The sequence below is a fragment of the Staurois parvus genome, unplaced genomic scaffold (genome assembly GCF_062004578.1).
Source record: "Staurois parvus isolate SC_StPar_1 unplaced genomic scaffold, SC_StPar_1.0 ptg000151l, whole genome shotgun sequence".
Taxonomy (NCBI): Eukaryota; Metazoa; Chordata; class Amphibia; order Anura; family Ranidae; genus Staurois; species Staurois parvus.
Window position 1 is genome coordinate 10,610,151 of NW_028317947.1, and position 18,103 is coordinate 10,628,253.

At 41.6% G+C, this 18,103-nt stretch overlaps 1 protein-coding gene across 1 annotated transcript in view; it reads right to left on the reverse strand.

The window, feature by feature from the left end:
• Positions 1-15,563, reverse strand: part of LOC149464453 (keratin, type I cytoskeletal 19-like) — a 29,017-nt gene extending 13,454 nt beyond the window's left edge. The window contains exons 1-3 of the mRNA XM_089674422.1: positions 15,060-15,563; positions 7,068-7,150; positions 5,193-5,349 (exon numbers count right to left, since the gene is read on the reverse strand). Coding sequence (XP_089530548.1) covers positions 5,193-5,349; positions 7,068-7,150; positions 15,060-15,473 — 654 coding nt within the window. The 5' untranslated portion in view covers positions 15,474-15,563. The remainder of the gene's footprint in view (positions 1-5,192; positions 5,350-7,067; positions 7,151-15,059) is intronic.
• Between the last annotated feature and the right edge of the window lie 2,540 nt (positions 15,564-18,103).

Consider the following 18,103-nt stretch of genomic DNA (forward strand, 5'->3'; position numbering starts at 1 on the left):
ATTTCGTAGCTGGAGACAGATCCAGAAAGGGAAGGTCTGATTGCGCATGGATCTGGCTAGAGACATGTGGGTCACCACCTGGCCCTTTTGGAAAAAGTGTTTGGCACGCATGTGCCGATAGGCCAATGATCGGACAGAAAGGCGTTGTGCATGCCTGGAAGGAATTCTGGATTCAAGTGTATGGAGGTCAGTAGGCTAGGTATAGAGGAGATGGAAGCTGCTTTACAGGCAGAGTAGAAGGAGTTCAGAGTCAGTCCTATAACTGGGTGGGAGAAAAGGGTATGGGGGATGTGTTTTGCATGAAACCTGGGGATCGAAGCAAGAGGCGCTTGCGAAAAAGAGTCTTCCAGGTTCACCCAGGCCTTTGTAGATAAATGGATGTTCCAGTCAATTATTCTTGAGAGGTGACAGGCCCAATGATATTTTTGGAAGTCTGGGAGCCCAATCCCCCCTCTGGATTTGGGGAGCACTAGTTGAGAGAAGGAAATATGTGGGTGCTTGTGATTCCAAAGAAACTGAGAGCAGAGCTGCCTACAGAGAGTAAAAAATGTGAGGGGCAGGTGAATATGGAGGGCTTGAAACAGGTAGAGAAGACAGGGAAGAATCTACAGTATGGCTGCTCTCCCAAACCAGGAGAAACTAGGTAAATGCCATATCTGCAAGTCAGATTGGATAGATCGGATAGCAGGGAGGAAGTTTCATGCATAGAGTTCGAAAAGATCACATGGAAGTTGAATCCCTAGATTTGTGGTGGCATCTGTTTTCCATGCGAAGGGAAATTAGCAGAAAAAGACCAGTTCTGCAGAAAGGGAAATGTTCAAAGCATATGACTTGGAGAAGTTAAATTCGAGATATTCTGGAAATGTGTAAAATCCTTAAGCAGGTTGGGCAGAGTAGTACGGGGTTCTGAGAAGAAGAGTAAGATGTCATCCGCGTAAGCGGTGATCTTGTAATCCCATCCCGCAGCAGAGATGCTCTTAACATCTTGATTAGAATGAAGTCGACAAAGAAGTGGCTCAAGCATCAGGACAAACGGTAGTGGTGAGAGAGGGCAGCTTTGACGCGTGCCTTTCCGAAGGGAGAAGGTTTTCGAAAGGTGGCCATTTACATGTACTCAGGCTTTCGGGTTGGAATAGAGGGCCATGATAAAATAAAGCATGTAATCTCGGAGGCCAATGGCCCTCAGAACCGCTGCCATATAATCCCAAGCTACCCTGTCAAAAGCCTTCTCGGCGTCTAGAAAGAGAAAGAATCCACTGTTGTTAGAAGTGTGTTGCCAGTAATGGAGGTTCAGAGCCTTGATGTTGTTGTCTCTGGCTTCCCTCCCAGGAATAAAGCCTACCTGGTCTAAGTTTATGAGCAAAGGCAGAACGGGTAGAAGATGATTAGCTAAAATTTTAAGCTCCTTTAGATTTGGCTAAGGAATTGGGAGCATGAGAAACGTGCATTAGAGAGTTTAGGTATAGAATCCGCATGGAAGCGCGTCTCTTGTAGAAAGACAATGTCAGCTTTCTGTTTATGCATGGAGGAAAACAATAAAGAATGCTTTTCAGGCATGTTAAGGCCTTTAGCATTGAGAGAGAGAGTACTAACAAGGAGGAGTGGCCTAGTGAGGTCCTGGGAGCCTGGGGAGAACCTACCCTTAGGGGGACCTCAAAGGCTTTGAGAGGGAGGGGTGAGTGTATCCGCCTAATCATGTATGTAAGTAGAGGGGGCTGAAGAGGGCTTTCTCACAGCAGTCTCTTCGTAGAAGAGAAAGTACGGTGTAGATGTGCGATTAGATCAGCCTGTGGTAGCATATACAGGTGCGTAAGGTGACCAAATACACCCAGCTGGGAAATCAAGGTCTCTGTACTAAACGTGTGACATTGGATGTGTAAGCAGGGACGTAGGACACAGAATTTTGCCTGACGTCCCCCAGGAGGCAACCGATGGTGAGATGCAAAGTTGAAGTAATATATTTGCTACCAGATCAGATATGACATCCAATGTCACACTTTTATTACACAGACCTTGATTTCCCAGCTGGGTGTATTTGGTCACCTTACGCACCTGTACAGTATATGCTACCCCAGGCTGATCTAATTGCACATCTACACCACACTTTCTCTTCTACGAGGAGACTGCTGTGAGAAAGCCCTCTTCAGCCCCCCCTACTTACATATCAAAGCAGGGGGAAGACCTATCAGAGCTAAACAAAAGTATCCTGAAACAAAAAGACAAACCAACAAAACCATACATGAGCAATATGCAAAAATGGAGGAGAGAGCAAGAGAAATACAAATAATATACATAGCAATCACATGACAATGTGCAGATGATTCACAATCAACATGACCTCGGTGGCAGCCTGAATAATGGACATATCCTTGTCGGGGGCAAGGACGAGAAGGGGAAGGTCCGGACACAAGGCTGGGACCCTCCCCCCCAAAAAAAAGGGTGGGCGGGTGGGATGGATAATAAGCAATGATGATTATCACGTAAAGCCAAATGGCGGCTGAAGATGAAGCTGGGTATAGGAGGGGAGTATAATTCAGTATGGCCTCGTATCACTCAGTTCATCCAAGGTCTATCCAGGGACAATACTCACCTCTAGCTTAATGGCATCTAATAGGGAGCAGCAGGACTCAGTACATACGTGGGTGTGAGAGAAGGATATGGTGGTAGTGTTTGTGGCTATATTCATAAACGGCCGGCTGTGTGGTCCCATATCTAGGCGATAGAATGTAGCAGGTAAAGGGCGACCAGTTGGTGCAACAGGCTGATGCTGCTGGAGAAGGGGAGGAAGATGGCAGAGGTGCGTCCCTTTGCTGGGAGCAGAAGAGCTCCATGATGTGTCAGAACTGCTGGGAGGTAGGAGCCTGGGGAGAGCGAGATTGGGAACTGGGGGTGTTCCGGTCCGTTTTCCCCATATTGTGGCGGTGCTGCGTTCACTCATTTCACGGTAATTTAGGGTGAGGGTCCTCAGCAGGTGGGAGCTCCTGGGTTAAGTTGCCATTTTGGATCATGGCTAGGCCAGGGCATATTCTACTCACATTGGCCACAGTCCACCCCCCATAAAAGGTCTGAAGGACACTAAACTGGCCCTTTAATAGAAGGTTTGGAGACCCCCTTTTCTAAAGCATGTGCCACTTTTTTCTTTTAACTTCGAGTAGTGAGAAATCAATATATGCACACAGAGTGGGACTGAGAGGCAGTGCTGACAACACTGGTTGAGATTTCAGTGCAACAAGGGCACTGTGTTATCAGTCCAGACATGATGTTGGAAGAACACTGGATTTGTGGCAGGGCAGCACATCTTTTTCTGTACTTGCAGGAATTTTAAAGTGAAAAACATGGGGCTACGTAATGGAGAGATGTACTAAATATATTTTTTTTCACTTTTCTTGTCTTTTTCTGACAAATGCTTTAATAGAGCACAAATCTTGTCAGTCCTTCTGACCAATACCAGAATTGCCAGGTTACCAGTTCTGTCAGAAGATTTTCTTTGGGCTCAAAGACCCACTCTTCACAAATATGACGTATTTTATGAACTCTGAATGTATTTATTCAAATGTCGTTACATTGTGCTATGTTTAATTACCACTCCTTTTAAAATATCCACTGGAATTTCAGTAAATACAGAGATGACTGACAATCATGTATTAAACTTTGTGCAATTTAGTGATTATATTATTTTTAAAGGTGTTAATAAAGTTGTCAGAATGGGCTATGCCCTACTAACAGATTATACTGACTAAGAAGCTATCTGAGACACTATGCAATTATAAGGTCAGAACTAAGAATGAGCAAAATAGAGAGTTTTAATTTTGGTGAATATTAGAAATTTCTGCAAAATTTCCTTAAGTGCGGTCGATCCCCAGGGGATTTTCCCAATATATTCTGGATCTGTCCCATCATCGTCAGGTTCTGGGAGAAGGTGCTGGCCTGACTGACCTGGTGTCATCTGTCTCCTTGCAATCCTCCATGCACATCTGTCTACTAGGCCTAGTGGAAAATTTAAAGCGCAGTTCCACCCAAAAGGGGAAGTTCCACTTTAAAGATTGGTCCTCTGCTCCCCATTAAGGATTGGCACCTTTGGGGAGTGGGGGGGGGCAGGTACTAGAATTTGACAGGTACCCGCTCCCATTTCCTCTGCGATCGCCTAGGCGATCGGAAACAGAAGTTGTCCTCCTGCCCTCCCTCCCCGAAGTCTTGTGGGACACGTGACAGGTCCCAGAAGATGACGGGGCCATTCAGGAAGCGCAGAGCTACTCACACATGCGCAGTGGGCACCCGGCTGTGAAGCCGCAAGCCGGGTGTCCACACTGAAGATGCCGGCGCCTGGAATACAGGACAGCCGGTGAAACGGGCTGCGGCGGGGGCAACGCGTGATTGTGGGACAGGTGAGTCGCTGTTTTTTAAAAGTCAGCAGCTGCAGTTTTTGTAACTGCTGGCTTTATTTTTTTACAGAGTGAGTGGAACTCCGCTTTAATTCCCATGGTGGCAGGAAGGATGCTGGTTAGCCTGCTCCTTTCTACGCTAGAAAGACCATAACAATGCAATAGAAAAAATCTGCTCCCCCATCTCTTCCCTTCTGGAAACAACTATCCCTTCTATTTTGGGGACATCTCTCCATTTGGGCTATTATATCTCCTGTACTTTTATATGTCAGGATTTTAGATGAGGCCCTTGCTTATCCTTGTTTCTTGACTCTTGAAATGGCATTCTGGTAGCCCCTGCGAGGGTTCTCTTCTGGTGTATTGGGTTGTACTTTTGCTATTTGGTTGTATCTTACACCAAACTCAATAGACAGATTTGCAAAAAAAAAAGGATGGACATTTCCTATTTCTGGTGGTAATCCTGGGGCCCAAAAAATGTGGGTGACCACAGATGATAGAGTCTCTCCATATTATTTGTGTGTGTACCCTATCTTGTTCCTGAGTAAGAGGACGATTGGCCAACATGCTGATTGTTGGCAGCTAATTGGGGTTATGCTATGTACCTATGTTTGGACCTACTAATTTGATCACTAAAGAAAACTGTACAGTAGGTGACATACATCTACAGATTCAGCTTTCATACAACCTAGTTTTTCAATCCAGTAGACAAATAAGCAATTTTTATTCTAACCTGAAGCCAAACGTCATTAATGTCAATACCTAATAAGTAAATGTATGAATACATTTACCACTTGCTTAATCTCCACTTACTTCAGTATGGTTTTTCTTGAGGTAAATTAGCTCCTCATTCAGATTCTCTATTTGCGCTTCAAGCTCAGCCTTGGCAATAGTGAGCTGATCTATGGCTTTACGCAGCTCAAAGGTGTCTTTTTCTGTTATGAAACGGAGGGCTTGCTCATTCTCAAACCTAGGGGAAGAATTTGTCAGATCACAAATGCTACATTATAGTTCTAAACTGATATTTTCCTCCTTCAGCAACTACAATTTATTCATTCTAGGTTTTTTGACATTGTGCCATACTGGTTTTCATCATATTAAAGAAACAGTGCAATCCTCCAGTACACACACTGAAATGCATTGTGAATGTAACATACTGTAAACTGACTTCTAAGCCCAGATCATAATGCCCTGCTATTTATTTCTGAAGATACAACCTTGGAGGGTGGATTCCCGCAGAGGCTTTAGATCCCTGGTGCCCAACCTGTGACTTGAATGCCACATATGCCTTTGGTACTTATGGTTCAGCCTTCAGGTCCTAGCTGCTAGTAGTGGAAACACTGATTTTCAAATATTCTAGAAGTCTCATCTAACACATTCAGCTACATCTGTAGCATGTCACTAGTCTCTTACCGTCTTGAGATTCGTGTCAGCAGTCTCTGACAATCCTCTGTAGCACACAACCAGGGGCGGACTGACCATTTGGAAACTCGGGCGCTGCTCGAGGGCCCGGGGTCAGTAGGGGGCCCCATGAGATGCCCCTGGAACCTTTTTCATAGGCTTTTTTGAGTTTGGGCAAGGACACAGGGGCCCCATGATCCCCTATTGCTCGGGGGGAGCCCCATGAGTTGTCAGTTCACCCCTGCACACAACAGATATATTATGTGCAGCCCTCATGAGATATCAGGCCCCCTATAACTAATAAGTTGACCACCACTGCTCAGGATGATAAATTGTGATGTAATCACTTGATTATGGGAACAGACTGTGAAGACCATCAATTTCTGTGGGTAAGGGAAGATATAGCAATGTTTTGGTGTCATTAGAGTGTTCTACCTTTCCTGCCCATGCATAAACATAGTATCAATTTATTGCTGTTGTACCACTATGATCCATAGGGATCTGGACCAAATTAAGTGCTCAGTATATCAATACTTTCTATTGAAGAGCAATAATGTAAAAGATAAGATACCAAATGAAGATTGACAATTGTGGAACAAAGAACCTGTTTGCTTTAATGCCTTCCACTCAAGCAGCAGTCCTTCATTCCCATATTCCTCCATTCAACCACCGAGAGTGTGAAAAGGAACCCTATATGTCCTAATTAGAGTATACACAGGGCTAGGGACTCTTACTCTGACTCTTTGTCATGGTGGTGGACCAATTCTTACAAAGTCTTACAAAGCTTTACATACATGCTATGTTTGTGAGTATGTTTTCATACTTTTTCAATTTCAAATAAACCTTGGATAATGCACTAGGGGTTTGCGCCTCCTGTTTGCACTTTCCCAGTTATTGATTTCCCTATCTGAGGAGGGCTGCATCTCTGATACGCTATCCATAGGCCACTTTGATCCTGATTCTCCTGGATTTCCTTTGGCAATTGATCCCTGGAGTGCTGGAGAGTACATATTGTTGTCTATTGTTGGACCAATCACCAAACACGAGTGCTGTCACATGAGAGCAAAGGAAGTGAGTCACATGCTCCTCCATACCCAGAAATACTAGATATATTTTTCTCTCCCGGTATCTGAATGGGGTGAGGCGTTGAAAAAAAAAGGTGTACTTCTAAGAAGGGAGACCCCAAAGCTAACCTGTTGCTTTCCCCCCATTGGGCAAAGCACATGTTTGTTTTAAGTTTTGAATTTTACAGCAATTTAATCTTAAAAAAGATCACATTTTCCTTACTTTATACGGAAGTCATCAGCTGCCAGCTTGGCGTTGTCTATCTGGAGCGTTATGCTTGCATTATCCACAGTGGCGCTTATGATCTAGCATGATTAAAAAAATGAACGATTAAATTATTAATTCATGAGTAAACAAACATATACAGCAATCGAAATAAATAAATCATATATTTGGCTGCATTAAAACTCAATAGATATTTTCAAACTAAAGGTTTGGATAGTATTGATAGTCAGTTGGATCAGTGAAGATTTATGGCCACCATCAAAGAGTCTTGGACAACCATGATTAGGGAGGAAAGTTATTGGAAATGTTGGAACATGTGATACAACTGCTACTGGATGGACTGTTTGCAGTAAGAGAAGTTCTTTTTCTGTTTTTTCCTCCGTACACTAAGCATTATCAATTATGCCAACTGCACTGTCCTTCTTACAGCCAAAGTTAGCAAAGCTAGCAGTCAGATCCAGGGGCAGACTGACAACTCATGGGGCACCCAGGCAATAGGGGATCATAGGGCCCCTGCGTCCTTGCACAAACTCAAAAAAGCCTATGAAAAAGGTACCAGGGGCATCTCATGGGGCCCCCTACTGACCCCGGGCCTTTGGGCAGTACCCGAGTTTCCAAATGGTCAGTCCACCCCTGGTCAGATCTTGAATTTCTAACTGTTCTCTGATGTTCTTGGCCAACTTAAAAAGACACCATCACTTTGCACTTCAGTAACCATGTCCATGTAAAGCCCCCAACCCATTGATACTTACTACTCTAGCGATCCCCCATTAGACATGCGCACAACGGAAATTTTAGTTTAATTTCGGATACATTAGTTAATTGAAGAACTTTTCATCACATTCGTTATGTTGAACCGATTTGAGTTTGGAATTAGTTTTGTATCTTCGACATCCATTTCCTATATTCTTTGGTCTGGGTGGATTCATAAAATTTTGCAATTTTTCTGGAAAATGACATGGGCTGATTGGACAGTATTGAATGGCACCTTGTGCATCCAAATTAACGAATGGATCGAAATTTTCTACCCAAATTCAAATTATCAAACAAATTCAAAAATGTAATTTCTTTTCCCATAGGCCTGAACTACTATTGCATCACGTGATGTAATCTGAATTAAACTAATACATTGTTTATTCTGTTATAACTTTTTTTTATTTCGGATTCATTGCCATTAATTTCTGTGTCCATTCAGAGATTTAGCTACATCCGAATCTCAAAAAAATGAAATTTTCTTCTAAAAAATGAATCAAAACAAAACAAATCCAACATGTCTATCCCTCACTGCTCTGTCCTCTGCCTTAAACTACCCTGTCCTTCTGGGTATTCTGGATATGGTGAAGTAAGTGACCTCCTCCAATGATGCAGGCTACTGAGCCCAAGCAATGTTACATAATCAAGAGGGTGACGTTACTGCTCCCTCTTGGCTCTGACATCAGCCAAAACCAGTCATTTTGGGTGTTGTTATGATGAAGGAAGGATCGGCAGGGAATGCTGGAGTGGTAAGAATAAGCAGATATGGAAAGGGGAAGCTTTACACAGGCACTGTGGAGGAGAAATGCACTGATTATGGCCAAAGTCTACTCTTCCCCCAAATGATTAAAGGTGAAAGAACAATTGTGTCCTCACATCTGAATACTGTCTAATATCTGTGATTAGCCTGGAGCTAGATGTGTCTGGTGAACAAGTACTTCAGAATGTTATGTTTTATCTAAAGTGGTAGAGCGTGTAGAAAAATTAATTTGATTTTGTTGCAGAATGAGTTTTGTATGTCTTCTGTGCAATAAAAGGGTCTTACCTAAAAATTGTGGACAGAACTGCATATGTACAGCTCAGTGTACCATATTTGCATTCATTGGCACTGAGATGTATTTTCTAGCATATGTGTGGGAGTTAGACTTCATTTACATGGCAGCCAGGGGGTGGTAAAAATAGGCTGTGGTTTTATCACCTCCAACCACAAAGTGATCATGTTAATATACACTGCTGCGGTTGCAGCATTGCAAAATTCATACAACAGATTGCATTTGGGAGACAGTACTGCCTCTAAATGGAACCCTTTTAAATGATTTTATACACAATTCAGTATATAAAATGTAATTAGTAGTGATGGGCCAACCATCCCGTTTGTTTCGCGATCGAACATTCGAACCTAATGAAAGTTGGACTGTGAACTTTGAACCAGGACAATTCACTAAGCACTATCTTACCACATCTGAGTATGCGATAAGATACCTCACAGCTACTAAAATACAGAATGAGTTAAAATATTGTCATGTGGTATTTTAGTAGTTAAAACATTCTTTAATGTTTCAGCTGCCACTGAGTGTAAAAAGAATTGCCGGCGATTAAAACATTAACAACAAATGGTGAGGGGTCCCCCCTTCCTTACCAAGCCCTTCAGGTCTGGTATGGATTTTGAGGTGAACCCCCATGCCAGCATTTTAAAATAAATTTTAAAAATGGCATGGGGGCCACCCAAAAATCCATACCAGACCCTTATCCGGGCCAGAACAGAGGGGGAGTGAGCAGCCCCCCTGAACCATGCCAGGTAACATGCACTCAACATGGGGCACCTTGTCCCCATGTTGATGGCGACAAGAGCCTCTTCCCCACAACCATGGCCGGTGATTGTGGGGGTCTGCAGATGGGAGGCTTATCAGAATCTGGAATCAACTCAACTCTGTGTTTGGAGGAGGAGGAATGCTGCCTATGATCCCCAAGAACGCCATCCCAACTGTCAAACATGATGGTGGAAACATTCTACTTTGGGGGTGTTTTTCTGCTAAGGGGACAGTACCACTGCACCACATCAAAGGGACGATGGACGGGGCAATGTACGGTCAAATCTTGGGTGAGAACCTTCTTCCCTCACCCAGGGCATTGAAAATGGGTCTTGGATGAGTGTTCCAGCATGACAATGACCCAAAGCACACGGCCAAGGCAACAAAGAAGTGGCTGAAGAAGAAGCACATTAAGGTCCTGGAGTGGCCTAGCCAGTCTCCAGACCTTAATCCGACTGCAAATCTGTGGAGGGAGCTGAAAGTTCGAGTTGCCAAACGTCATCCACCAAACCTTAATGACTTGGAAAAGATCTGCCAAGAGGAGTGGGCCAAAATCCCTCCTGAAATGTGTGCAAACTTGGTGGCCAACTACAGGAAACGTATGACTTCTATGATTGCCAGCAAGGGATTTGCCACCAAGTCATGTGTTGTGAAGGGGATCAAATACTTATTTCCCTCATGAACATGCAAATCAGTGCATCATTTGTTAGATATGCATTTCTTTTGAATTTTTTGTTGCTATTCTGTCTCTCAGTGTTACAATACACCTACCATTCCATTTTTAGACTGATCATTTCTTTGTGAGTGGGCAAACATTTAAAATCAGTAGGGGATCAAATACTTATTTCCTTCACTGTATAAAAACTTGTTTGTACAGCAAATGCTTTAGTGACTTGTCAGCACTTAAGTCATTTTAATTCCCAATTAACCAAGAGATGAAGTTTAATTGTAAAATGTCATTATTGGATAATCAATGTTCTAATTTCTTTAGAAGCAAAATTAAATGGAAAAGTAAACAAAACATAATAAAACTCTTTCAAACCACTACAAAAATCAATTATAGTATATGTAAACCCAACATTTTATATTCCTGATATGTGCCTGCTGTACCATTTACTTGTATTAAAAAAGTATCCTGTTCTCTTTGTATTGCTTCCTTTGTGTGAAATTCCTGGTGTTCCTGTCAGTCTCTCTACTTTCCTATTAAAAACCTGATCACACTAGGCATGAGTGAGGTCAGTTCTCTAGCTGTGCTGGGAACTCAGTCTGCTCTTCTCTAATGAACAAACTTTTGCTGACATGCCCCCTCTGCACAGCCATTCACTGGGAAGTTCGGTGTGCTGGAGATTCTCCTCCCCCAGGTCCATATGCTGCTGAGAACAGAGGGAATGTGATCACTTGAAAAAAAGGGAAAACATGTATTTATAATGTATTTTATATACAGAAAAGTTTTGCCTTTCATTTCTATTTTGAACGGTATGGGTTGTTTACAAGGTGAGGGTTTACGTTTTTTTTAAGTGTGAAGAAGTGTATTCACCAGTAATTTAGACAAAGCTAAATTAATACAAATGTTAGGATTATAGTAGTGCTTGTAAAGCTGTCAAGTATAGATACTATAAATTGGAATAAAAAAGCTTAGTGGTTTTCCAAGGAAAAATTAGCCAACAGCATTTTACCAACTATTTTGTATGGTAATAAAACATTATTACGGTTTACAAGATTGTTCTACAAACTCTAAAGCCTTAAGGTATTTGTACTAGAAATGGAATTGTGTATCTTGCATTCCAACATATATTGGTACAAAATAAATGGTACCTAAAATATTTCTGAAATGTTGATTAAAGCATAGGAACGAGCAAGTGTTCAGCCATTTTATTTCTGGTTTTAATAGATCTAGGTCAGCGCTCAGACAATCTCAATAGTATTTATTCATTATCTAGCAATAGGAGTGAACCAAAAATAAACTCTAAAATCCCAAGTTCACACTGCACACCACTGGACTATCACAACTTCCTATTTGTATATACAATACCCACATGGAAGAAAAATATATTTAAAATATATTTTAAAAATATTCTTCCCAAATATAATGACATATATTTGAAATGCTACAATTTTGGCCATATTCAATAAATTTCAAAATATATTAAAATACATATATATATATATATATATATATACAGACTGCATGTTGAAATGCGCTGTTTATATATTACAAAATATATGAAAAATATTTTTTAAAATATTTTTTTAAATATATTCCTCAGATTTTTTTAAATATATAAAAACAGTTATTTTACCATATATATTTTTACATATATTTGTAAATGCATTCCAAAAATGTATATTTTGTATTTTTAAAGACATACAGTATATTTGAAATGTATTTTTTTTAAATATTCTTCATATATTTTGTAATAAAAACGCATTTCAACTTGCAATATATATATATATATATATATATATATATATATATTGAAATATATTGGATACGGGCTACAATTTTGTCCGTATCCAATATATTTCAATATATATATATATATATATATATATTGAAATATATTGGATACGGACAAAATTGTAGCATTTCAAATAAATATATGTCAATATATTTGAGAAGAATATTTTTAAAATATATTTCTAATATATTTTTCTTCTATATGGGTATACTCTTATATATACTCTGAATATTTGGAACTATGAGGGGCTTGATACGTAAAATCCCTAAGCATGTAAATATAGCACGATACTATTTCAGACATAATCCTTCTTTCCTCAAGACATGTTGCCCAACATAACAAAACAGCCCTGTTACTGGTATGCAAATTTTGATTTTTTTGTCAAATGTCAGTAGCTAAACCTTCATCTCCAAATTGACCATTCCCCCAGTGGTTGAGGTATCCATGATTGCTTGATGTTTTTTTTTCTAGGTGGCATGAAAGACAAGGCGGTCTCAGATGCCGTTGTTTCTCCTGTTAACACCAGAACAGACTTTTCCTTTTTGAAAGACAAGATGGTGATGGACAGACTGGAGCAGAGTTTGTATTCAGAGATCATACGCTGGAGTTAGTGTGTCATTTATAAACAGAATAGGTAAAATTTGGGGAAAAAATGCCTTAAAATGACCCAGTTGCAATTCATAAAAAAAACTGAAATTGGCAATATCCCGCAAAACAAACAGTGAAAGAATCTTCCTGAAAAATATACATTTGACATTTGACCAGGGACATAGACTGACCCTCAGGGGTTCTTATGCCTCACAACTCTATTCAATAAATTAGATTTGAGTAACATTGCCCAGATAGCTTCTGCCCTTACAGGTAACACCTTGACTTTGATGATCCAAAATGGCCTGCTATTTGCCTCCTTTCCAGGGACAGCCTGGCAGTCAGAGAAACTTATACATACCTTTTTTGTAGCTACCCTTTGGGCCATAGCGTTGCATTGGAAGTCTGATTCTGTCTCTTTATCTACAGTTATGGCAAAAATATATTGCAGTATGCTCATGGAAAAAAAAAATTTCTATACCTTAATTGACAATCTATTCTCAAAAAAGATGGGGTTCTTGGTCTGCTGTTATGCCCACTGTGAAATTGATACAGTTTTATCCATGACTGTACTCTGTTGGCCAGTTTTGACCACCATACAGTTGGTTGTGTACTTTTTGATGTGCTGCTATTTTATCTGTTTATTATTGTACGCTGTGAATATTTTGGTATCTGCTGTACATTTTTTGTACTTTTGTATACTACTTTGATCAATAGCTAGCCAATGTTTTGTGCTTTTCTTTTAATTTTTCTACAAATAGTTTGAAAACAAAAAATAGTTTTACCTCATCTTTCTGGTGATACATAAAGCCACACGGGTATGATTTGTTGGGAGGGAAGTTGAGCTCTAAGTGAATCTAATTGCCTCTGTGCAGCTCTTTCAGCAGGTATCATTATTATACAAAGTATTATTCATTGCTTCAGCAACTATAAATTATTAGTTTAGTAAATATCATATCAAGAGTGTTCATATCACAAAATCTATGGATAATGATGCCAGACAAGGCCCATAAAATAGTTTCACCCAAAATGTCTTTCTTTGAGATTCATCAGCCAGAGTGTTTTAGCTCTGATGAAGGGAGTTTGTCTCCCGAAACGTGTTAGCTTACCTTACTAAGAGTCTATCGTCACTTTGGACTGTTATTATGAACTCTTCTTGTCTGTTTTTATCCCCCTTTGGTTTGTGAGCAGGGGTGGACTGACAAATCATGGGGCCCCCGGGCAATAGGGGATCATGGGGCCCCTGTGTCCTTGCCCAAACTCAAAAAAGCCTATGAAAAAGGTAACAGGGGCTTCTCATGGGGTCCCCTACTGACCCCCCGGGCAATAGGGGATCATGGGGCCCCTGTGCCCTTGCCCAAACTCAAAAAAGCCTATGAAAAAGGTACCAGGGGCATCTCATGGGGCTCCCTACTGACCCCCGGGCCCTCGGGCAGTGCCCGAATTTCCAAATGGTCAGTCCGCCCGTTTGTGAGTATGCATTTTTATGCTTTATAATAAATTCTTGGTTTACTACGTTAATGCACAAAGAGAGTGCACCCTGTTTTGCTTTTGTTCACCAGTATAAAGATTTCCCGATCTTTAAGGGCTGCACCTCTACGAATGACAGTTTCAGTTATCTTAGGCAGCATGAAGATTTGAGCGCTGGTTTCGTTTGTTCATTTGGATAGCCACACCTTTGGAGGTCATGGAACAAGAGCACACCAACATTTGTGTTTCAACATCTAAAAAACACTGCTGTCCCATATACACTCAACGACCACTTTATTAGGTATACTGTTCAATTGCTTGGTAACACAAATTGCTAATCAGCCAATCACATGGTAGAAACTGAATGCATTTAGGCATCTAGATATGGTGAAGACAACTTGCTGAAGTTCATACCGAGCATCAGAATGGGGAAGAAAGGGAATTTAAGTGACTTTGAACGTGGCATGGTTATTGCTGCCAGATGGGCTGGTCTGAGTATTTCAAAAACTGCTGATCTACTGTGATTTTCACACACAACCATCTCTAGGGTTTACAGAGAATGGTCAGAAAGAGAAAAGATCCAGTGAGCTGCAGTTGTGTGGACAAAAATTCCTTGTTGATGTCAGAGGTCAGAGGAGAATGTGCAGAGGTTTGAGATGGCAGAAAGGCAGATAGCTCAAAAATTAACTCGGTACAACCAAGGTATGCAGAATACAATCTCTTGTATCAACAGTGCAGGCTGGTGGTGGTGGTGGTGTAATCGTGTGGAGGTATTTTCTTGGCACTAGCAAGGTGTACCTAATAAAGTGGCCGGTGAGTGTATATTGTGTAGTCCATCAAGTAATATTTCTGACTTTCATCATACATTAGCATTATAATTCAATACTGTTAAAATAAAGATGACTTACCTGATTTCTCAGTTCCTTTATAACCTGAAAATGATGTTCATCATTTCTTTCCAAGTTCCCAGTATTCTTGCTATACCACTCCCTGATTTGTTCCTCTAGGTGAGCATTAGACCTTTCCAAAGAGTGCACTTTATCTATGTAGGAAGCCAGTCGGTCATTCAGATTCTTCATGGTCTCCTTCTCATTCCCAAAAATTCTCATTTCTTGGCTTCTGAGCTGTGACCTACCCCCGGCAGTTACTGTGTTTTGTGAGGTAGCGGAAATTCTGGTGCCCAGACCTCCTGCTCCAGCATAAACACTTGAGGCATACCCACCTGCCGATACTTTTCTGTAACTTATTCCACCAATGCTGGTGCCCTGGGCAGAGCCTGCTTTAACAGAGGACACCTTCTTGATGGAAACTTGACTGTACATTTTCTACGAAAAGAAGATAAAAATAGGCAAATACCGACTACTTTCTGTGGAATATCAGACGTTAGACCCTTCCTTTGAGCATCTGTAGTTACCTAATGCTAGGATAACTGTATTTAAATAGTAAAATTTCCATGGCATGTTTAAACAATGATAAGTTGGCAGATATCATTGACCAATGGTATCATCTCCTGTAGGTCACTGGTCTGTATTGTGAATGCTTTATTTGCTCATCTTTAGAACTGTTAAGTAATAACTGTGGAATTTCAAGGGACAGACATCAACTATCTTTTAATGCTTACCTCCATTATCTCCTCCAGCAAAATAACTGATTGTTCATGTTTTTTCTATGTAGGCTTTTCTGCCATTCATCACTAATTAAGTTACTGTTAGCTTCATGGTTTTCATTGGTAAAACCTTATTTGGAAAGTCATAAAATAGTTGAAACTGTCCCTACCTTCAGCCGATAAATAATATATTTCTCATTTTTCTAGAGGAAAAGCCTAAATAGAGTAATTTTTACCTTAAAAGTTTATTTCACTTCTACATTGACTTTCTGGGTTCCTACCTTCCCTCTTATCAACTAATGACATTTTAAAATAAAACCTTTCTGTTTTCATTACATTGCTTACTTTCGATTGAATTATGTCATCACTATGCTTCTCTAAGCAATGCAGGCAGATCATGGCTCATGGCAGGGACCGGCAGGGAGCTGTACATAGCTTGCTGAAAACATCATACGTTCCTGCCTCATTACTTCACTCAAGAACCCTCAATCCCGATGCAAGCAAAATGCTATGATGAGTTGATATCAGTCTGGAGGAGTAGGCCTTCTTAGGCAGACTGGATTTCAATGTAGAATACTTTAGGTAACACCTATATGTGATGCTAAACCTACATAATTGAAAAAACTGAAATCCAGTAAATGAAAGGGAGGCTAGAGACAGTAGAGAAGGAAAAGGCTGGATCATAATGGACATCCTCCAGATAGGAAATGAGAAGGAATCTTATTTTCTACAGCTTCTTATGTGCACTGTAAGAAGCTTACATTGTGCTATGGATGGAAAGGAAGCAATATCAGTACCGGAGAGGAATCTGTATGACTCTGAAAGACTGAAGATAAGGCTGGAGCTCAGCTTTAATCCATTGTCCTACAGTCTTCCTCCCTGCCATTTGTAGTTGTAAAGACGGATCCCCGGAAACTACTCTTCTTTCCAGTTTCTGACTGGTCTTGTCGCTGCCCCTCTCACTACAGTCATCACGTACAATGAGGGATCAGCGGTCCCATCCTAAAACAGTGCTGCTAATCCTGCATGGTATGTGATGAGGTAGAAGAGGCCACCCACATCCCAGTGCTAGAGAACAGGCCACCCCATCCTAGTGCTGGAGAACAAGCCACCCACATCCCAGTGCTAGAGAACAGGCCACCCCCATCCTAGTGCTGGAGAACAAGCCACCCACATCCCAGTGCTAGAGAACAGGCCACCCCCATCCTAGTGCTGGAGAACAAGCCACCCACATCCCAGTGCTGGAGAACAAGCCACCCACATCCCAGTGCTGGAGAACAAGCCACCCACATCCTAGTGCTGGAGAACAAGCCACCCACATCCCAGTGCTGGAGAACAAGCCACCCACATCCCTGTGCTGGAGAACAGGCCACCCCCATCCTAGTGCTGGAGAACAAGCCACCCACATCCCAGTGCTAGAGAACAGGCCACCCCCATCCTAGTGCTGGACAACAAGCCACCCACATCCCAGTGCTAGAGAACAGGCCACCCCCATCCTAGTGCTGGAGAACAAGCCACCCACATCCCAGTGCTAGAGAACAGGCCACCCCATCCTAGTGCCGGAGAACAAGCCACCCATATCCCAGTGCTGGAGAACAAGCCACCCACATCCCAGTGCTGGAGAACAGGCCACCCACATCCTCGTGCTGGAGAACAGGCCAGCTCTCATGGGATTTTGAAAAAGGCAAGTATTAAAGTGGGTTTGCCTATCCCACAGAGAAAGAGCAAGATGTACAGTATTTCATCAGCTAGGGAACCTTCCTTTGTTTCTGCTGTATTATTCTTCTGCAGTATTGACAGAGTGAAACTGAAAATTAATTAATGATGGTACAGCAGCCATCTTTAAGGAGACCCTTTTGCAATAAATGTCTATGGAGTGATTCCAGTGCAGGAGGCAGCCATCTTGGTTGGGTCTAATTTGACCTTGGAGAACAGTGATTGGTTGATTCAACAGAGCAAGGAGAAGTGGGCCTGTAGGCTGGTGAGGAAAGAGTACAGGACTGTTTTGAAGCACACAAGTGTATGAGGAAAGGACTGGGCTGCTACTGCTGACTGAACAGAACCCTGGTATAGCTGACCAAAATTGAGAGAAGTAAACCTTGCCCGAGAGATTAGGAACTTTCTTCTTGGTAGGATGTGAGGTGTGATTTGGATGCCTGGTGAGATCAAACTGTAGTGGAGAGTGCTCCCACAGCTTGTAATGAAGGAAAGGAGGCACTGTCTCAGCAGGTCTAAAAGAGAGACATCACAGCAATTCCCATCCCTGTTTTCTATCCAATTTCTTGAACCAATCCAGAAAACATATAAGGATTCCTGGCTCTGGTAAGAGACTAACATTGTACAATT